Source organism: Ochotona curzoniae, unplaced genomic scaffold (genome assembly GCF_017591425.1).
Source record: "Ochotona curzoniae isolate NIBS_2020 unplaced genomic scaffold, NIBS_Ocur_1.0 contig_1014, whole genome shotgun sequence".
NCBI classification, from domain to species: domain Eukaryota; kingdom Metazoa; phylum Chordata; class Mammalia; order Lagomorpha; family Ochotonidae; genus Ochotona; species Ochotona curzoniae.
This window is the reverse complement of record NW_024464920.1, coordinates 47,503,414-47,520,968: the sequence shown is the minus strand read 5'-3', so window position 1 is coordinate 47,520,968 and position 17,555 is coordinate 47,503,414. Positions and strand designations below refer to the sequence as shown.

The window sequence follows — 17,555 nt, the reverse complement described above, 5'->3', positions numbered from 1 at the left end:
GACCGGGACAGATGCCAATCACAGCGAAGCAGGTGAGGTGGGGCCTTCTCAGGAGAGCCCAGCAGGGACACAGGGGGTACGGATGGCAGGGAAGTGACAGGACAGAACAGATCTACAGCTTGTGGCAGAGCCAGGGTCTCATGGGCGAGGTTCCCATGGCTGCCTGGGGTGACAGCGTGGCTCAGTGAGAATGCTCCACTGATGGAAAGCAGGGCGGGAAGATTGGTGGGGGAGGGCTCAGCCCTGCCCCAGCACTCGCTGCCAGTGGCCCTGGCTCCTGGGTCTGTTTCTCAGCCGCCCAGTGGATGCAGCCCTGCCCCGTCCCTTGGGAGCCAGGGTCCCTCTTCTAGGCCCTCCTGCTGCACTCACCAGCACAGGCCTCGTACACAGCAGGCGCTCAATGAATGCCCCATGACACAGGGAATGGATACAAGTTCCCTGGCTGCAGGGTCCCTCCCCTGCTGGATACCCGCCCTCGAGAGAAACACGCACACACACGCAGACGCCCCCATGTCTGGACAGGGCTAGGAAGGAGGGGGAGGGCGGTGGTAGAGGAGGCAGGGGGCAGGGGGGACAGGCCAGGGAGCAGGCGGTCACTGCGGCTCAGTAGCCCTGCGACTGATAGCCTGGGGGCTCGGCATCAAAGGCGTTGGCTGGCTGCTGGTAGGTGCCGCCCAGGCCGGCGGTGTCCGGCCCACTGCTGGGCTCCACGTAGGGTGCGTAAGGCATGCTCGAGTCCTGGCTGGGGTCCATGTAGTCCTGGGAGAAGAGGGCCGAGTCGGCGCCGATCTGGTACCGCTGGAAGGCCAGCACGGCCTGGCCCGCCTGAGGACAGGGGCAGCAGGGACATGGGCAGGCGAGGGGGCAGGTGGTAGGGGCAGTTAGGTGAGAGACAGACAAAAGCATTGGGTTAGTGGCAGTTAGTACATAAAAAGGCACAGGGTAGGGGGTAACGGAGGGCTAAGGGGCCTACCAAAACATGAAACCAGGCTTGGAGGCTCGGGTGGCTTAGAACCAGGGTCCAGCCAGAGATGCTGATGGGGAAGGGGGCGGCTCTCATGCTGGGTCAACTTAAACTCAAGGTCTCCACCATGCAAAGTATAGGCAGCCTCAAAAGCCTATAGCCTCTTCCTCAAACTGCTCGTTTTAGCCAACAGGGCACTTCCTGTTCTCTGTGCCTTCCTCTTATCTGATGCTGGGATGGCATGGAATGCAGACATGATGCCTGAAGCACTGGTTGGCACACTGGACCATGAGGACGGCCAGCCACACTGTAAAGGTGGAGGAGGGCTGCATCACCACAGACCCATGCCAGCTCTGGGCCATGGCCTCAGGCTGCACCCCAAGCCACTGTCACGTGGGGTTTCCATCACTTGCTGCTGAACTTGAAAGCTAACAGAAGCACTTGTGGTCAGACAAGCCTGGGAGACGGAGTCCATCAGAGTGTGTTGGGGAACTCCATGGCTCGTCGGTGTGCAGTGAATCCCTGAGAGGAGGCCGGGGCACGCAGCACCCGTCCATCTTGCCCTTCACTGTCTACACTGAGCCAGGGAGTAAGAGCTGTTTGGGGGCTCCTGGTGAGGGCGCTCTGCCCTGGGAACCTGCCTGGGGTCAGAGAGTGCTGGCTCCACATTCCCATTTCTGGGTGGAGAAGGTGAAGTCTGAGCCGGCCCCAGAGAGGGCGGGTGTCCAGGGCACAGCTGGTGCCAGCACCCAGCCCAGACAGAGGCCAATGCAGGGCAGCACCCTGGTGTTCTCTTCCAGAAAGTTCTAGAACACCAGTGCCCAGACATTTGCTTTTGGTCTGATCCCTCTAAGAGGCAGCACTTTCCAGGTGACTAAAGCTGGAGCAGGGGTCTGGGAGGTTAGGCTGAGGAAAGAGGGGTGTCACAGGGGTGCTGTGCATGGGGACACAGGGAGTTCAGGTCCTCGGCAGGCGGGGAGCAGGGGCTGCCTGCTCAGAAGCTGGGGGCTGAAAGAACAAGGACTTGCCACTGGAGGACTACCCTGGAGGATCTCCGACTTGTGGAGGGCAGAACAAATGAGTGAATGAGAAATGAGTGAACGCAGGAGCAAAGCTACCACTTACTGAGCATCCCTGTGCCCAGCGGCCCGAGGCCTCACCGGGTGCTGTCACCAGTCAGCCCGGTTCGGAAGCGGATTCAGAGAGGTGCTGCACCCATCCCATCCACCCACCGGGCCAGCCTCCATGGGGACGAGAGGGTGGCCCTTCACTCCACAGCCCCGGGACAGGCCAGCACGCAGGGTCCACCTCTCCATCCCAGGACCCCCTCCTGATTCATCACTAGGCACAGAACAGACACTCAGTAAGTGTTTACTGAAGGAGAAACAACAATCTAGGCGTGAGTGGGCAGCCCCCTTGGTCGGCTCGGCCAGACAGGAGGCGGTGGCCTAGGGCTGCGCCGAGGCGGGGAACAGCGTGCTGTACTCCTCCTGGAAGCTAAGCTCCTGGAATCTCCTCACGGCCAGGGCTGCACTCAGGCTCTGCCGGGAGAGAGCAGGGGCAGCCGATGGGAGATGGGGCAGGGCAGAGGGCCAGGTGGCACGGCTGGGAGGGCCACCAACAGCCCGGGTTCGACTCCGCTCCGGGAAAGCTCGAGCTCTGCGACCCACTTCCACCTCGGAGCGTCCCACCCTGTCTCAGTGCTTGCTGTGTCCACCCAGTGGGTAGGCCCTAGTAGTCTCCACTCTGCAGCATCAGCAGCACCTCTGGTCTGAGATCCCCTGGGGACACTGGGGTCTTACTGCTCAGTCTTGGGGACAGGAGTGGCCATGGCTGATCCCCTAGGGCCTGAGCCACAGGCCTCCTCCTCTACACTGAGTGTACTGTTAACAGGGGTGTCCCAGAAGAAAATGCATGAGGGTCCTGGGAAGGCCGCCTGCCTAACCAGCGGTGCTGGGGGCCTCTGTGTGCAGGAGGACTAGAGGATGGGGGCTTGGGGAGAGGGCCCCAGGAAGGGGTGGAGGGTGGGCCCAGAACAGGGCCCCAGTACATGATTCACTAGAGTGAAGCACCGCCAAGTAAAGCTTAGCTTTTGCATGACAATGCAGCTTTCTAGTTTCTCTAGGAAATAATAAATAAAACATTGGATGCCCAGGAGTCCCCAGCAGAGCGTGCTCCCCCAACTCAGTGAGCGGGAGCGTGACTCCTGGAAGGCCGCACTGTGTTGAGCCTGGGCGAGGGTCTGGAGGCCGTGTGTTCGTCCTGCCAGCCGGGGGGAGAGAGCCTGGGCAGGGGAGGACCCAGGACTCATGGGGCAAGGTCCCCAGGGACAGGAGGGCATGTTCCGGGTGCTACACTCACCCATGTGAAGATGGAGAAGAAGGAGAAGGCGATGGCGGCCCTGGCGGCGTCGGTCCCCTCGTTCAGCGGGTTGTCCTTGGGCTTGGAGACCTGCCACTGGTTGGCCAAGAAGCAGAAGCCCACGAACCACAGGAAAGCCCAGAAGGCTACGGTGCACAAGGCCAGGGACGTCAGGCATGGCGGAGGGGGCAAGGGCAGGGAGGGGAGGAGGAAACCAAAAAATGGGGGCATTTGAGAGCGTGTCCCCCATGCTCCCCGATCCCCAAGGAGGCAGGCAAAGCAGCAGGGGCAGAAGAGGGGAGCCAGGGTTCGGGGACAGGGCCCACAGGGAGGGCACGGTGATTCCACAGCCGGAGGGAGGACGGGAAGAAGGGACAGAGAACTGGCAATCAGCTCAAGCCAGCTTTCTGCTGCCCGCTGCCACATGCCAGTTTCTAGCTCCCTACCTCTACCCTGCCACTCCCCAGGGAAGAGGACCCCACCCCATCCCCACAGCCTGCAGGGCAGGGGTCACTCTGGGCCTTTGCTTCTCCAGCTTTTGCTGCTGCCAAGCTCAGAGAGAGCTGGGTGGGCTCCGGGCAGTGTGGAAGCAGGATGGGTGGGTGTGCCCAAGGGAGCCCAGAGCTGCCTGGGGGAAAGTGTGTGTGTGAGTTCATGTCCATGTCCACATGTGTGTGTCCATGCCTGTGTGTGTGTCTGTATACGTCCATGCCCAGGGGACAGGCAAACCCTCCTGTCCTTGGACACACACAGGGACCACTGTGTGTGTCCATGGAAGTCTGAGATCTATTCTTCTCATTCCTTCTGGTTCCTTCTGGGCTGCAAAGCTGAAGCCTGGGGTCTGACCCCTGCCTAAGCATGTGCCAGAGATCCCTGGCACCCATGGGTCAGGGAGCAGGGTGTCCCTGCTAAAAGCCATTTCTGGAGGGCATGGGGTGGCAGATCCTGTCCTGCTGCCTGGGAAGTGGGGTAGAGGGGAGGCTGTGGCTCCTAGGGTGCCCTCTTGCTTAGCGTCCAGGGACTCAGCCAGGGCAGTGGCATGCAACTGGACCAGCAGCATCCCCCTCCTGACTGCCCTCCCTGGCAGGAGTCTGGGGGGGGAGTCCTGTCACAGCCTCCTCTCACCAGCCCTGGGTGTGTCCCTGCCGACTCCCCCCATCTAGGGGGCCCCCCCACCCCCACCCCCACCCCCACCCCCACCCCCACACTTCCGGCTGGCTCACCCGAGACTCCGATGTCTGACAGGACGGCTTTCTTGCGGTCCTTGACGCTGCTGATCTGCGGGAAGTAGGCATCGAGGGCCAGGTAGAGCAGGCAGGTGAGGAAGGCCAGCACGCCCACGGTCACGCCGTAGCTGCAGGCGTTGGGGTTGCGGTTGTAGATGCAGAACTCCTCGCCCTCCGAGGGGCTGTTGAGGTAGCCCTCGTTCACAATGGAGCCAAACACCACGATGGAGAATACCTGCGGGGGCGGGTGGAACAGGGCCTCTGAGTCAGGTGAGTCAGGGTCACGGGAGGCAGGGGCCGCAGCAGGGGCAGGGAGGGGTCAGCAGCTTCCTTCCTCTGCTGCAGCAACCGGGACATTTAGCAGTTGTGGTCCAAGACAGATCCCCAAAGGGCTTCCTGGACCTCTGCACTGAGATTCCTCTAGGAACGGAATGGTGTCCTGCTAAACAGATGGCCACAAGCCTTCCTAGGCAGGGAGTGGTGGTGCCAGCTATAAGCAGAATGAACCCTGCAAACAAGTGAAAGACAGTGGAAACTGTCAGAGGCAGGGAGCCGTGGAGAGTGCTTCCTTCCAAGGTACACGGAGGAAGTCAGGCCAGAGCCCATGCCCAGGGCCCTGTCAGACACTGCTCAGAGTCTTGAAATGAGACGCAGGTGGAAGTTAGAAGGTAACATGAATACCCACATGGCATCACTCACTTCAGAATGGTTACCTGGGGCCTGTGCTGTGGCACCTCTAGTGCCAGCATCCCATATGGGCGCCAGTTCATGTCCCTGACAGCTCCAGCTCCCTGCTTGTGGCCTGGGAAAGCAGTCAAGGACGGCCCAAAGCCTTGGGACCCTGCACCTGCATGGGAGACCTGAAAGAGGCTCTTGATTCCTGATTTCAGACTCTCTGTACTGTCATAGCAGCCATTTGGGGAGTGAATCAGTGGATGGAAATCGCTGTCTTTCCTTTTCTCTGTAAAAATAAATAAATAAATCCTTTTAAAAATAAAACTGAAAAGAAAGAACAAAGGAAAGAATTCACCTGAAGAGGTCCAGTCCTGGGTGGCAACAGAAGATCCTCTGGGGCAGAGGACCTGCTGGACACACCCAACCCCTGAGGAGGGTGAGAGAACTGCACCTCTTGGAGCTGGGAGGGGCCCTAGGCAAAGGGATTGCTCCCAGGGGCTGGGAGAGACCCTGTTCAGAAACCAAAATCTGGAAGCAACCAGGCTCCCTGGGGCGCAGGAAGAAGGCAAGATAGAAGTCGGGGCCTTGGGGACCAAGGAGAAGGAATTCCTACACTAAGCCTGCATGGGAGAGCACGGCAGGGAACCCCAGAGAGGGGGAAGGAAAGTGCTGGAGAGGACGGTCCCCAGGGAACTCCGCAAAGGGACGGACAGGGTGGCGCAGGCACTGGGGGGCTTTGCTGGCTCCAGCACAGGACTGGAGTCCCAGGGCACTGCATCTGCCGGGACTCTGGGGGCAGAGCAGTGACTGTAAGTGGGGCCGGATGAGCTGAGCCTGCCTAGGTGAGTGGAAGGGGTCAGAATTGCCCTAGCCTGACCCAGAACTCGCCAAATTGGCCACTGAAGCAAGGACAGTGATGGCCCACGCAGGGAGCCAGTTTTGGGCAGGTCTTGGGGGAGGGGGTTTGAGCAGATGGGTGGGTAATGCCAAGGCTGCAGGAGGGGGTTGGAGCGGGAGGAACAACACGCTGGACACCAGGCTGGGGAGGTACATGGGACAAGTGGGGGTACAAGGCCTGGTGGGCCGCAGCAGGGACTCCGGCTATGAGGGCAGTGAGAACCAGCAGTCCCCTTACCAGCCGGAGTCCCTCTCATCTGTCCCTGGCCTACGAACCACTATGATCAGTACACAACCCTGGCCTGGAAGCAACCAGGCTCCCTGGGGCGCAGGAAGAAGGCAAGATGGAAGTCGGGGCCTTGGGGACCAAGGAGAAGGAACTCCTACACTAAGCCTGCATGGGAGAGCACGGCAGGGAACACCAGAGAGGGGGAAGGAAAGTGCTGGAGAGGACGGTCCCCAGGGGACTCCGCAAAGGGACGGACAGGGTGGCGCAGGCACTGGGGGCCTTCTAGGCCACAACCCAGTCACCTGCTGTCCTTCTACTGCCCCAGGTTCTCCTCCCTGTAAAGGCTATTTCCATCCCAGATCCTTGGGGGGCTGGCTGTGCTCGCTGCAGGTACAGCAGGGAGCTGCCAGTTGCCCCACCCCACAGCAGGGCCTAGGCGATCTCTTCTCAGAAGCTCGAGAATTGGGGCTGGACGTCAGAGGTCCTTTTCTGTCCAGCAGTCCCTACAAGCATCAGGAAGCAGAGTGGTGCAGAGGGAACAGTCCAGGCACCGGGGAGACCCCGGGAGAGGTCAGCTGGTGGCAGAAGCCCAACAGCAGCAAGTGACCCGATGCTTCCGATGCTGTGTGTGGGGGGAGGGGACACACCCAGAAGGTGAGGCAGGTCGCCAAGCCCAGGCACCATCCCTGAGGCCAGGAGGGCCGGCAAGTCCAGAAGCCGGGGGCCTGCTGCCTGCCCTGCACAAGGGGTCTCTGCAGGCTGAGGCTGGGAGGGAGCAGTGCCAGGCACCGCAGCAGCCAGCTGACCTCACAGAGCCATGGGCCCCTTGGATGGGTCCCCGGCAGTAGGACGTGGCCTCAGGCTTCCACCGCTCAGGAATGGAGAAAGGACTTGAACCCTGTGTTGGGATGGACAGCTGGAGCCCTGAGACAGATGGCTTCCTGGGGTGACAGCAAGCAACACACAGAGAAGCCACCAGGAGCCACCTGAGAACCGGAAATTAATCTGGGATGGAATCCTACCCTGGCCACTGCAGCGGCGGGAGGCAGCTGGCCTGCTGGGCGGCCCCAGATGCTTGGAAACTCCTTGGTCGAGGCTGGAGCCCGGGCCAGCACCTGGCTGGCGGGCTGCTGGGCACGGCAGGCCCGAAAAGGCCACCCCCACCCCCACCAGCCCCGAGATAACCAGGACAAGTCGTGTGGATCCTTCCCCACCTTCTGGTGAAGCCAATCCTGGATCTTGTTAAAAACAGAATCCAGATGGTGCCTGGTGCAGATCTATGTCACACTCGGAAAAAAACAAACTGGAAAGAATCTCTCAATCCCAGGATTTCAGGATCCTGCACTTCTGGGCACGGAGCTGCCCACTGCGACCCCTGCCCCTGCCTGTTTCAGCCATCGGACAGGCGGTGTGGTAACTATGACCTGCCACTGCCCACCCTTTCACCTGTCCAACAGGAGCAGACCTTCAGGGGTCTCAACTTGCCTGGCGGGGCCTCGTCTACGGGCCTGTCTCCTCTGCCTCCTTTTCAGCCTGTGCTCACCGAGTGCCCCCTGATGAAAAGCCTCTTCATCAATCCTTCCCAGAACCTTCTGAACCAAACTCATGGCCATGCCTGCACCCATTCGGCCCGCCTGTCTCCCAGGGTGGAATGGATTCTAGATCCTGGACCCTGGGACCTATCTGAGACCACCAGTGGGCGTCTGCAAGGCCAGGGTGCATCAGCCCACGCTGTGGGACTTGGGGGGACACTGCGGTCCCAGCACCTGCTTCTGACGTCTTGATAAAAGCACTGGGTTCTCTCAGGAGAAGCAGCGGGCAACACACACCTGCAGCCGCAGGCGTCCATGCTCTCCCTTCTATCTGGCCTTGCAAGGGGTGGGGGGACCCTGGCCCCAGCACCGCCTGCCGCCTCCTCCCAGCTGTCCATGGTTCCCCTCAGGGCTCTGGGATCCCCTGTGTGACCCACCGGCTTCTTGGCCAGCCTCCCCCAGTCTTCCACAACCTCAGACCTCCTTTATCTGCTCCCACGGCTCGCCCAACTGTCCAGGCACCATCCCTCACCCCATTCCCCCAGACTGCTGTTCTGAGGCCCATGAGAACCTCCCAAATCACTCTGTGGGCCCCCCTCTGGCTCAGGCCATTGTCTCAAGGTGCCCCCAGACCCCTGCAGACCCCCAAAGTCTGCCCATCTCCTCAAACCAGTGAGAAGTGATCTCCCTGCCTGTCCACTCCTCCCCTGCAAGCCAAGACTTGGCCCCCTCAGACTCCTACCTCTCCCCTCCCTCCCCTACCAAGCTCCTCCCTGCTTTGCACATGGCTCTGCCTGGGACACTTGCGCCCCCACCTTCCCCACCTTCCCACATCAGGCTCCTTCTCCGGATCCAAGGCTCAGAGCAGCCGGCACCTCCACAGGGAAACCTCCAGGCCAGCCCTCTGCAGTGGCCTGATTGGTCTTAACACAACGTCACTGCACTCCCTTCCTGCTCACTGCTTCGGGGGTGAGGGTCGGGAAAGGCTCCCTGGGCCTGACAGAGGATCATGCCCACTGCAGAAGCACATCCCTGGCTTGCCCCACAGCCTGTATCCCCGTGCCCCCTGTGCCCAGGGTGTCCCGCAGGCTCTCTGGCCCCCCACCCACCTCGGGGTCCTGTGAGGAAGCCAGGGCTCACGGGATTCTGTTCTCCTTGCCTTGCAGCCTGAGGCGGATTATGGGGTAATCTGTCCACAAGCTGCCCAGGGGGGGCCTTGCTGCCCCAAGGAACACTTCTGGGTGGGGGAGGGGGGCCAAAGCCTCAACACAACTCCAGGGGGCTCAGGCCCCTGCTCAGGGCTGGCCCCTCAGCACTGCCCCACCCAGTCCTCCCCTGGTGGAGGGCAGAGGGCCGCAGGTGCCAGGCAAACACTGCCTGACCCACCACAGACTGGGCCTCATCCACATCCACCACAGTGCCCATTCCACAGATGGGGCAGCTGAGGCCGAGGCCCCGCAGCTGGCAGGAAGAGCAAGGCTGACCAATCCTGTGTACGTTTCCTCACCAATACCTGCCCCTATTAGGCCAGCCACCAAGTGGCTGCTCCTGCAGGGAGTCCCAGGCCCTGCCTCCCCGCCTCACGAGGTGGGCAAGCCCACTGCTCTGCCAGTCCTCATGGCCAAGCTCAGCAAGCAGGAGGGAGGCAAGTGGGAGAAGACAGCGAGGTTGGGGGCAACCCAGGCAGGCTTCGGGGGAGGGGCTGTCTGCCTGGAGCTCTGAAGGCTGGGTGGAAAAGCTGAATGGGCACAGTGTGTGAAAGAAGGACACAGCAGGACAGTCTGCCTCACCCACACACACGGGACTCCCCGTGTGAGATGCCAGGGTGCCAGCCACAGCTCACTGCTGCCCCAGATCTCCTGGGCCTTGCCTGTGGAGGTCTCTCTGCTTGCAGCTCCTTCCTGGGTTCTTGCTTAGCTGACCACAGCCCTCGCCTTGCTGTGTCCTTCAGCCCTGGAGTGTCCCTCACTGGGGTCTCACACTCACCTCTGCACGCACCTGCAGGTGCACTGTGCAGTATGCAGGAACTGCAGGTGCACCCCCAGGGGCTGTTGGAGTTCAACAGGAGGACATGCACCCCCCCACACACACACACAGCAAGCCCAAGTAGCTCTGTCAATAGCAGCTGGTCACAGGATCTGGCAACAGGAAGGTCACGATGACCGGGGTGAGGGGTGGTGGGACAGCAGCTGCCGTCAGCAGTGAATGACACCACACGAGGGGCCTGGAGCAGCAACCACAGAGACAGCCCTGGGGCAGCCGTGGTGTATGTCTGCAAGCTGACCGGAAGGAGGCTCCGCCCATGCGTGGCGGGCAGGTGACAGAGGTGGCATCTAGCAGCAGTGATTGGGCTGGAGGCACCACCCCCAGACCACCAGGCCGGGTCAGGCATAGGATCACAGCTGCAGAGGGGACAAGGAGCATCAAGGAGCAGGAGTGAGGCCAAGACTGTGAGGTGTGACAAGGAGGGGGGAAGCGAGCATGGGGTCACCTCCTGCCATGATGTGCCACAGGAAGGAGCTGGCAGGGGGCCTGATATGGATGCCCGAGGTCGAGCCAGCAGGGTCTACGAGTGGCCTCTGCAGCCAGGAGTCCCTGCCCACTCCAGGCCCAGGGGCAGCCAAGTTACAGTGCAGATGGTGCTGGGGACAGCAAAGGGGCTGAAGGCTTGGGCACATGGGCTCTGTTGGGTCCTAGCATGGCTGCAGCCTGGGTCCCACAGCTCAGGGCTGGCCCAGTCAAATGGCCACCCTCTGCCCTCAGTGTCCCTTGCGCCCGGCACCTGCCACCCCCACACAGGGGAGCTGAGCAGGACTCTATCCCTGGAAAAGAAGCCTGACAAGAGACTCAGGGACCTCACCCCCAATGCCAGGCTCCAATGTTAACGTCCCACTCTGCTTTTAAAATAATTAAAAATTAATATTTTCTAACATTTATTTCTATTTGCAAGGCAGAGTTCCAGAGAGAGAGGAGAGACACAGATCTTTTATTTGCTGGTTCACTCCTCAAATGGCTGCAATTACAATGGCTGGAGCTGAGCCAATCAGAAGCCAGGAGCTTCTTCCAGGCTTCCCACATGGGTGCAGGATCCCAAGGACTTGAGCAATCCTTCCAAGGCCACAAGCGGGGAGGTGGATGGGAAATGGAGCAGCCGGGACTAAAACTGGAGGCCATATGGGGTGCTGGTGCCACAAGTGGAGGCTTAGCTTGTTATATCATGACACTAGCGCTAAAAATAAATCTTAAAAAAAGAAAAACAGTAAGATCGACAATTCTCAGTAAGCCCGACCACACTCAGCACAGGAGTGGGTGCCTGGGGGTGGAAAGGTTGGGGATCATGTGCCCACTGCAGCCAGCCTGACACCCTGCCTGCCGTCTTGGCTGGGGGCAGGGTGGACGTGGCCCAGGCGCCTCCCTTGCCCTGCTCTGCCGCCCCTCCCACAGGCCTGGGCAGCTGGTTCTTCCGGTCTGGGTGCCAAGTGTGGCTCCCTCCAACCGCCCTGCCATCTGCCTATGCTCCCGCTTCCGGCCTTCCCTGTTCTACTGCCCTCCTCGGGGCTCTGGCTGATCATGGGGGACATGGCTGAGGACTTGGGAACTCCAGCTCACCTCTCTGGGAGAACAGGGGAGGAACAAAGCCCCCAGGAGAAGCCACCCAGCAAGTACATGGCAAACTCATTTCCACAAACCTTCTGGGGCTCCCCAGGCCCACACATTGCACTCCTAGCTCACAAATGAGGCTCAGCAAGGCCCTGCATGGTGGTCCTATTCTTGATGCCAAACCCCAGACCCACTCAGGCTCCCCAAACCCGACGCGCAGGAGAAAGTCCGAGACACACAGCAGAAACCACAGGGCAACGTCTGTGGGTCTCCTTGTTGCAGACCCTACCTGAGACCCACCCCCACAAGAACAGAGCAGCCAGGGGGCAACAAGAGAGGCTGAAGGAATCCAGACCAAACAGGGCTAGCTGCAATTCCATGCCTGTGCATAAGTGGCAGGGCCGTGCCTGATGCTGGACTGCCAGACAGCCTACTCCCCGTCACAGGGGCAGCCCACTCCCCATCATGGGGGTTCCCAGAGCCCTTTTCCAGGCTTCACACTACCCAGCTGTGAATCCCTCATCCTGGGCGGTGCCCACCTGTCCCTCGGGCCTCTCAAATTGTCACTCTTGCTGCCACCCTACGTCCTCAGATGCTCCCGTGTCCTCAAGCACCCGCCACCATTCCCAGAACCTGCTCCCCGCCACACACTGCGGGCTACCGGCTCAGGAGACACCACCACCTCCTGGAAGCCCTCTATACTCCTCCAGGCAGAGGGAACTGCCAACCTCCTGCAGCAGCCCGAGCTTCCTGGACAGGGTTTGCTGACTCGGTCCTGCTCTCACTGTGCAGGGTGGGACACGGGCTGGCTGCCCCTGGCAGGGGCACTTGGGTGTGTGTGGAATGACCAGACAAACATCTGAGTTGGTCAGACACTCCGTCTCCAATGCAAACCCCCTTCCTGGGTGCAGTGGGTTCAAGGTGGGGATTTTGCCATCTTTCCTTTTGTTTTTTTTGAGATTTATTATTTGAAAAAACTGAGTTACAAAAAGGAGGGAGAAATTTTCCGTTTCCTAATTTACTCTGCAAATGGCTTATAACAGCCAGGATTGGGCCAGGCCAAAGCCAGAATCCTGGAACTTCATCTGGGTCTCTCACGCAGGTGCAGCAGTCCAAGCACTTGAGTCATCTTCTGCTGCTTTCCCAGGCACATTAGCAGGCAGTGGGATTGGAAGTGGAGTGGCTGGGACTCGAACTGGCATCCCTAGGGGATGCTGGTGTACAGACACTAAGCACTGTGCCACAACATGGCTTCAGGGGTCTTCTCTGGAAGCTACTGTCTTTGCAAAGCAACCTCAGCTTTTTAACTCTGGGGATGCTGGGAGGTGGTCAAGCTGCCCCCTGGGGTGCTACAGGAACCCAGACAAGGACGCCAGAGTGGAGTCCTGTGTGTTGGGTCTGCTCAGCGTCTCTAACAGCCCCAGGACCTAGAGCAGGTACAGTCCTCAGGCTGAGGGCCAACCTGAGTCACCCATAAAATGGGGAGAAGATGCCCACCCACGCTCAAGAGACCCTCTGGCAGACGGCAGCATCCCAGGACTCCTAGCTCTATTCTGCCACACACAGTGTTGGGGAGGCCCAACTCACCATCAGCACCCTGGCCCCCTTCTGTGGGGCTCTAGGGCAAGTAGGTCACTAGGTTACACAAGGTGGACAAGATGGCACCAAAAGGAGAGTCCTGGATGTGAATCAGGGCGGGGATCAAGTTGTTCTGAAGAAAGGCTCATTGGCCAGGGCCATTTCCGTGCTCATGGGCACCGCGTGTTCACCTGCCCCTGGCCTATGGGAGGTGGCTTCCGCAGGCGTGCTGATGATGTATAGAACGCATGCATTCCTGACCCTAATTATGACTGGTCCTTAGTACTCCTCCTTTCCTGGAATTCCCCGCTTGAGACTGCTCACTGTTCTTATATAAGAGCGTGTGTTTCCCAAATAAAGCAGAACTACACTGACAGAACCCCTGCTGCGTCTGTCTCCTGCACACCAGGAGGCTGGGTGGCGGGCAGCTGGCTCACCTCCTCCGATGACAGGGCAAGAGAGAATCCAGTCTGTGTGGGAGAGACCCGCACCCTTCTGACAGCCCACAAGCCCGGATCTCAAGCTCAGCTAGCTGTGTACTGCGTTCCTGCGCCAGCACCCCCTCTGACTCTGAGACACACAGAGGAGCAGCTGCTGGACCACCTGGGACTGAGCCCCACCTGGGCGTGATGGGACACTTGCTCCAGGTCCTCACGGCTGCTCCTGGTGGCAGCCAAAGTCCTGGTCCTCCGGCAGCTCTGCCCGGGTCAGAGGCAGCAGCTCAGAGCTGGCTCCTGACCTCCAGTCAACCAAGGTTTTTTCTGGACTCACGGGGTCCTGGATATCTTCCAGGGCTGTAGTAGGGGTCTGAGTTCAGGGTAAAATACGATTGTCTCATACCATTTGGGGCTGAAGATGGCAAGGTCCAGCCCCAAGGACCCCAGAGCTCAGGCTGCAGGAACTCCATGAGGAAGCCACTGCAGGCCAGAGCCAACTATGGACCTGGGGAGGGAAAGGGTACGGCCAGGGGCAAGTGCTGGACACAACACCTCGTCAACTACAGCCCTCCCCAACCGCGGGTTCACACAAGGTCTCCCCTCCACCCCAATTCTTTTCTATTGTAAAACACGCACAGGTCACCCATGTCTCGGTTTCCTGGGGTACAGTGCAGTGGTGAGAGGCAGCCAAGCTGTACAGCTTCCACCTACCAAGCTAAACTTCCCAATGACTGCGGGGAGCGGAGTGGCAGCGCTCTGACCACCAGAGAGGGTCAGCTTTACAAAGGGCTGCCTGCATGAAGGTACCAACACCTGTGCCCAGGTGCCCAGGTATATAGGCAGGACAGGAAGCTGCATGTATTGGAGAGTGGGGAGTAGGGGGCCTGCCCAAATGACCCTTGTATCCTAGAATTCCAAGTTTGCACACTGTTCCCTCTCTCCTTGGGGACAGGAAGTCTCCCACCCAGGTGTGTTGGGTGGCCCAGCACACAGTAGGCACCCATGCCAGAGTGGCCATCCTCCAAACACAACCATAAGTCCTGCCCACCACAACAGGCCTCATTAGTCATCCCCCTTTCCATGAAAGCTTCTCTGATGGCATAGGGGAGAGACGCCAACCCTGGGCTCTGGAAGCCTCTGGGTCCCTGGCTCACTCGGCAGAGGGGCTGCGGGCTCCCCAGGGCACACAGGCCTGCATCCGAGACACACTGCCCTCCCGTGGGGCCAGCAGACTCAATCAGGCTCAGCTAAATGAAGCCATGCCAGGCGGCAGTAGCAACACGCCCAACCTGCCAGCACACCCACGCCCCCAGCACACCAGAAGTCTGGCCCACTCAGGGCCCAGGCACAGCCAGGCATCCCCCAAATTCCCTGGTCAGGGACCTCGCTCTTGCCAAGGTCCTGAGTTTGCTTCTGGGGGAACTGGCGACTGGCAGATGGGTGAGTCGTGAGCCTCACATCCTCATGAAGGTGCCCGGGTGCCAGCATATGAGCACAACACTCCCCTCCTGGGCCCCAGGACCAGGATGGAAGGTGCCAAGATAAAGGCTTGGGGAGCCACCCCAGCTGGAGGATCTTGACAGGTCCCCTAACAGCTGGGGAGCAGGTGCTGCGGCCTCCTGCACAGTGTCCCAGCTTCCTGGTCTATGTTTATCTGGGGTGGGCCCCAGGCCAACAGAAGAAAGCACCCCTGAAGCCAGGGAGCCTGGGCAATGACAGCCTGCCCCAGGCAGCTCCTGGCCGACACCACCTGAGCCCATCCTGATGCTCATGGTCTCTGGTCGACCCTCTCCCATCTGCTCCGGGGGCTCTGCCCTGTCTGGGGGCTGCAGGTCCAGAGCTCCAGAGTCGGGCTCCCTCACCTCCTCACTGAAGGAGGGTCTTGTCTCCCAGGTACCCCCCACACACAGGGCGCCCTGGTGGATGGGGGATGCCGCGAAGTGATGAGATGTTGCAGCCCAGGTGGGTCTCCAAACCCTCCTCTGATGGGGGGAGACTGAGGCAGAGACAGGAGCTAGGCACCTGGGAGGTGAATGTCCCCCCTTCTTGTGAACATTTCTTGGGTGGTGGCCAACCCAAGGTCACACCAGGAAGGAAAGGCAGCTCCTGGGAGAACACCAGGGAGGGACCCGCATGCCCACTAGCGCTGCCCAGGAACACGGCCGGGTACCCCCACCCCCACCCCCGGGCCTCACTCCCTCCAACGTCCGCCTCAGGATCCACATCCCGACGTCCCCCCGCCCCCACATGAAAGGGTCATTTAAGATCTAGGCAGCGTCCCTATGGTCGCTAGTCCGCAACCTGGGACGCTAGCTGCATAGACGCGCGGCTCGAGGGTGCAGGCGACGAGGTCGGCAGCGGAGAACCGGGGCGGGGGTGTCCCCCGGAAGCAGCGGCTCTCGGAGCCCACGACCCCCGCGACCGAGAGCTCCCGTCCCCGAGCCCCGCAGCAGGGCAGGAGGAAGCCGCGGGCGCAGGCGAGGGCTCCGTGGCTAAGAGCCGCCTTCCGCACGCCCGCCCGCCGCCGCTGCGCCCGCACCCGGGGCCGGGGTGGGGTCGGGGTCGGTCGGGGCGCGCGGCCCTAGCCCACAGCCCCCCACAAACACACACCACACCGCCGCCGTCGCAGCTCGGCCGACTCCACCCCCGCTCCGCTCCGCGCGCCAGGTCCGTCCTTACCCAAGACACGACGCGCAGGATGGTGTGCGGCTGTCGGACCAGGGTGTAGGGGTCGAAGGCGCCCCCGGCTTTGCCCGCTCCGTACGCACCCCCTTCCATCGTGGCTGCACCCGCGCGGTGCCCCCTACTCGGCGCGCGCCGCCGGTCCGTGCGCGTGCGCTGCGCCCCCGCCCCCTCCCCGGCGCGCGCCCGGGGCTCCCGCGAAGCGCGGGCGCGCGCGGCACGCGGGGCTGTCGGCGGGGGCGCGCCCGTCGCTGGCGCGGTGACCTCTTCTCCCGCACGGAAGGAGGCGGGCGGGGGCGGCAGGTGTAGGACGCTGAGGCCAGCGGCCGGCCGCCGTGTCCGCGCTGCACAGCTGCGTTATTTCCTGCGTTTGCCCCAATTAGAGCCAGAGGATGCGAGCTGCGTCTGCGCCCCTGGCAGGTGCCGCGGGGCTGTTGGTCGAAAGAATGAAAAACCCCTGAGAAACCTCCAAGGGGGCACCCGGCTACCGGGACCACCTCTCCACGAGGTCCCACGGTGACGTCATGAGTGTCCCTGTGTCGCGGGAGGGGGAGGGCACCCTCGCCCCCGGCCGTCCCTGGCGCAGAGGCCACCGGAGGGCAGGAAGTTCTGAATGAGAATCCCTTTCCCCACCCCAGTAGGGGCTGCTTTCCTTCACCCAGGGACTAGGTTCTGTAACCACGCGTTCATCGTCCCCTCCTGCTGAATCCAAGGACCTGGGTTTAGCTCCAGCCCCGCCACCACCCCGGCACACAGCTCACAGTGAGGTCAGGAGGGGAAAACTCCTGCTACGTTTGGCAGGGAAAGATGACCCAAATCTTTGGGTTCCTGCACCCACGTGGGAGATTCGGATGAAGCTCCTGGCTCCTGGCTGTGGCATTAGGAGAATGAACTAGTTGATGTAAGTGCTTTCTCCCTGCCCTTAAAATGGGTAAAATCACTGAAGAATGAACACAGGATCTGAGCAGCCGGCTTAGCTTTCCTGTTTTCCCCTTTAGCCGCAGGACCCCAGATCTGTGCGGAGGAAGTGCACGGTGGGCCCCGGGGCGCTCTCAGTCAGGAGGTAGACACGTGTCCGGAATGCTGGCTGCCGGCCAGGACCCAGGCTAACGGCTCAGCGGTTCCCTCATTCCCTCTAGTGGATGTCCTGGACGGCTACTCTGTCACCACAAAGTCAAGAGCGGGATCCATCAAAGTACCAATTGATGCACCGGATTTCTTCAAATTCAGAACCTTGAGGTGCCAGTTCAGTGGCTCAACAGGCTACTCCTTCACCTGCAAACACCAGCATCCCATGTGGGCGCTGGTTCTAATCCCGACAGCTCCACTTCCATCCAGCTCCCTGCTTGTGGCCTGGGAAAGCAGTCAAGGTCG

General features: G+C 60.9%; 1 protein-coding gene across 2 annotated transcripts; it reads right to left on the bottom strand.

The window, feature by feature from the left end:
* Nucleotides 1–415: 415 nt before the first annotated feature.
* SYNGR1 (synaptogyrin 1) lies at nucleotides 416–16,338 on the bottom strand. 2 transcript variants are annotated; one of them, XM_040986340.1, is made up of 4 exons: nucleotides 16,179–16,312; nucleotides 4,549–4,786; nucleotides 3,326–3,471; nucleotides 416–825 (listed from the first exon to the last, which is right to left on the bottom strand). In XM_040986340.1, the coding sequence occupies exons 1-4, from the start codon at nucleotides 16,275–16,277 to the stop codon at nucleotides 604–606; spliced, it is 705 nt and encodes a 234-aa protein (XP_040842274.1). In that variant the 5' UTR covers nucleotides 16,278–16,312; the 3' UTR covers nucleotides 416–603. The 2 variants fall into 2 exon arrangements, with proteins under 2 accessions (XP_040842274.1, XP_040842283.1); XM_040986349.1 differs by lacking the exon at nucleotides 416–825 and adding an exon at nucleotides 2,330–2,505 and having other exon boundaries at nucleotides 16,179–16,338.
* Between the last annotated feature and the right edge of the window lie 1,217 nt (nucleotides 16,339–17,555).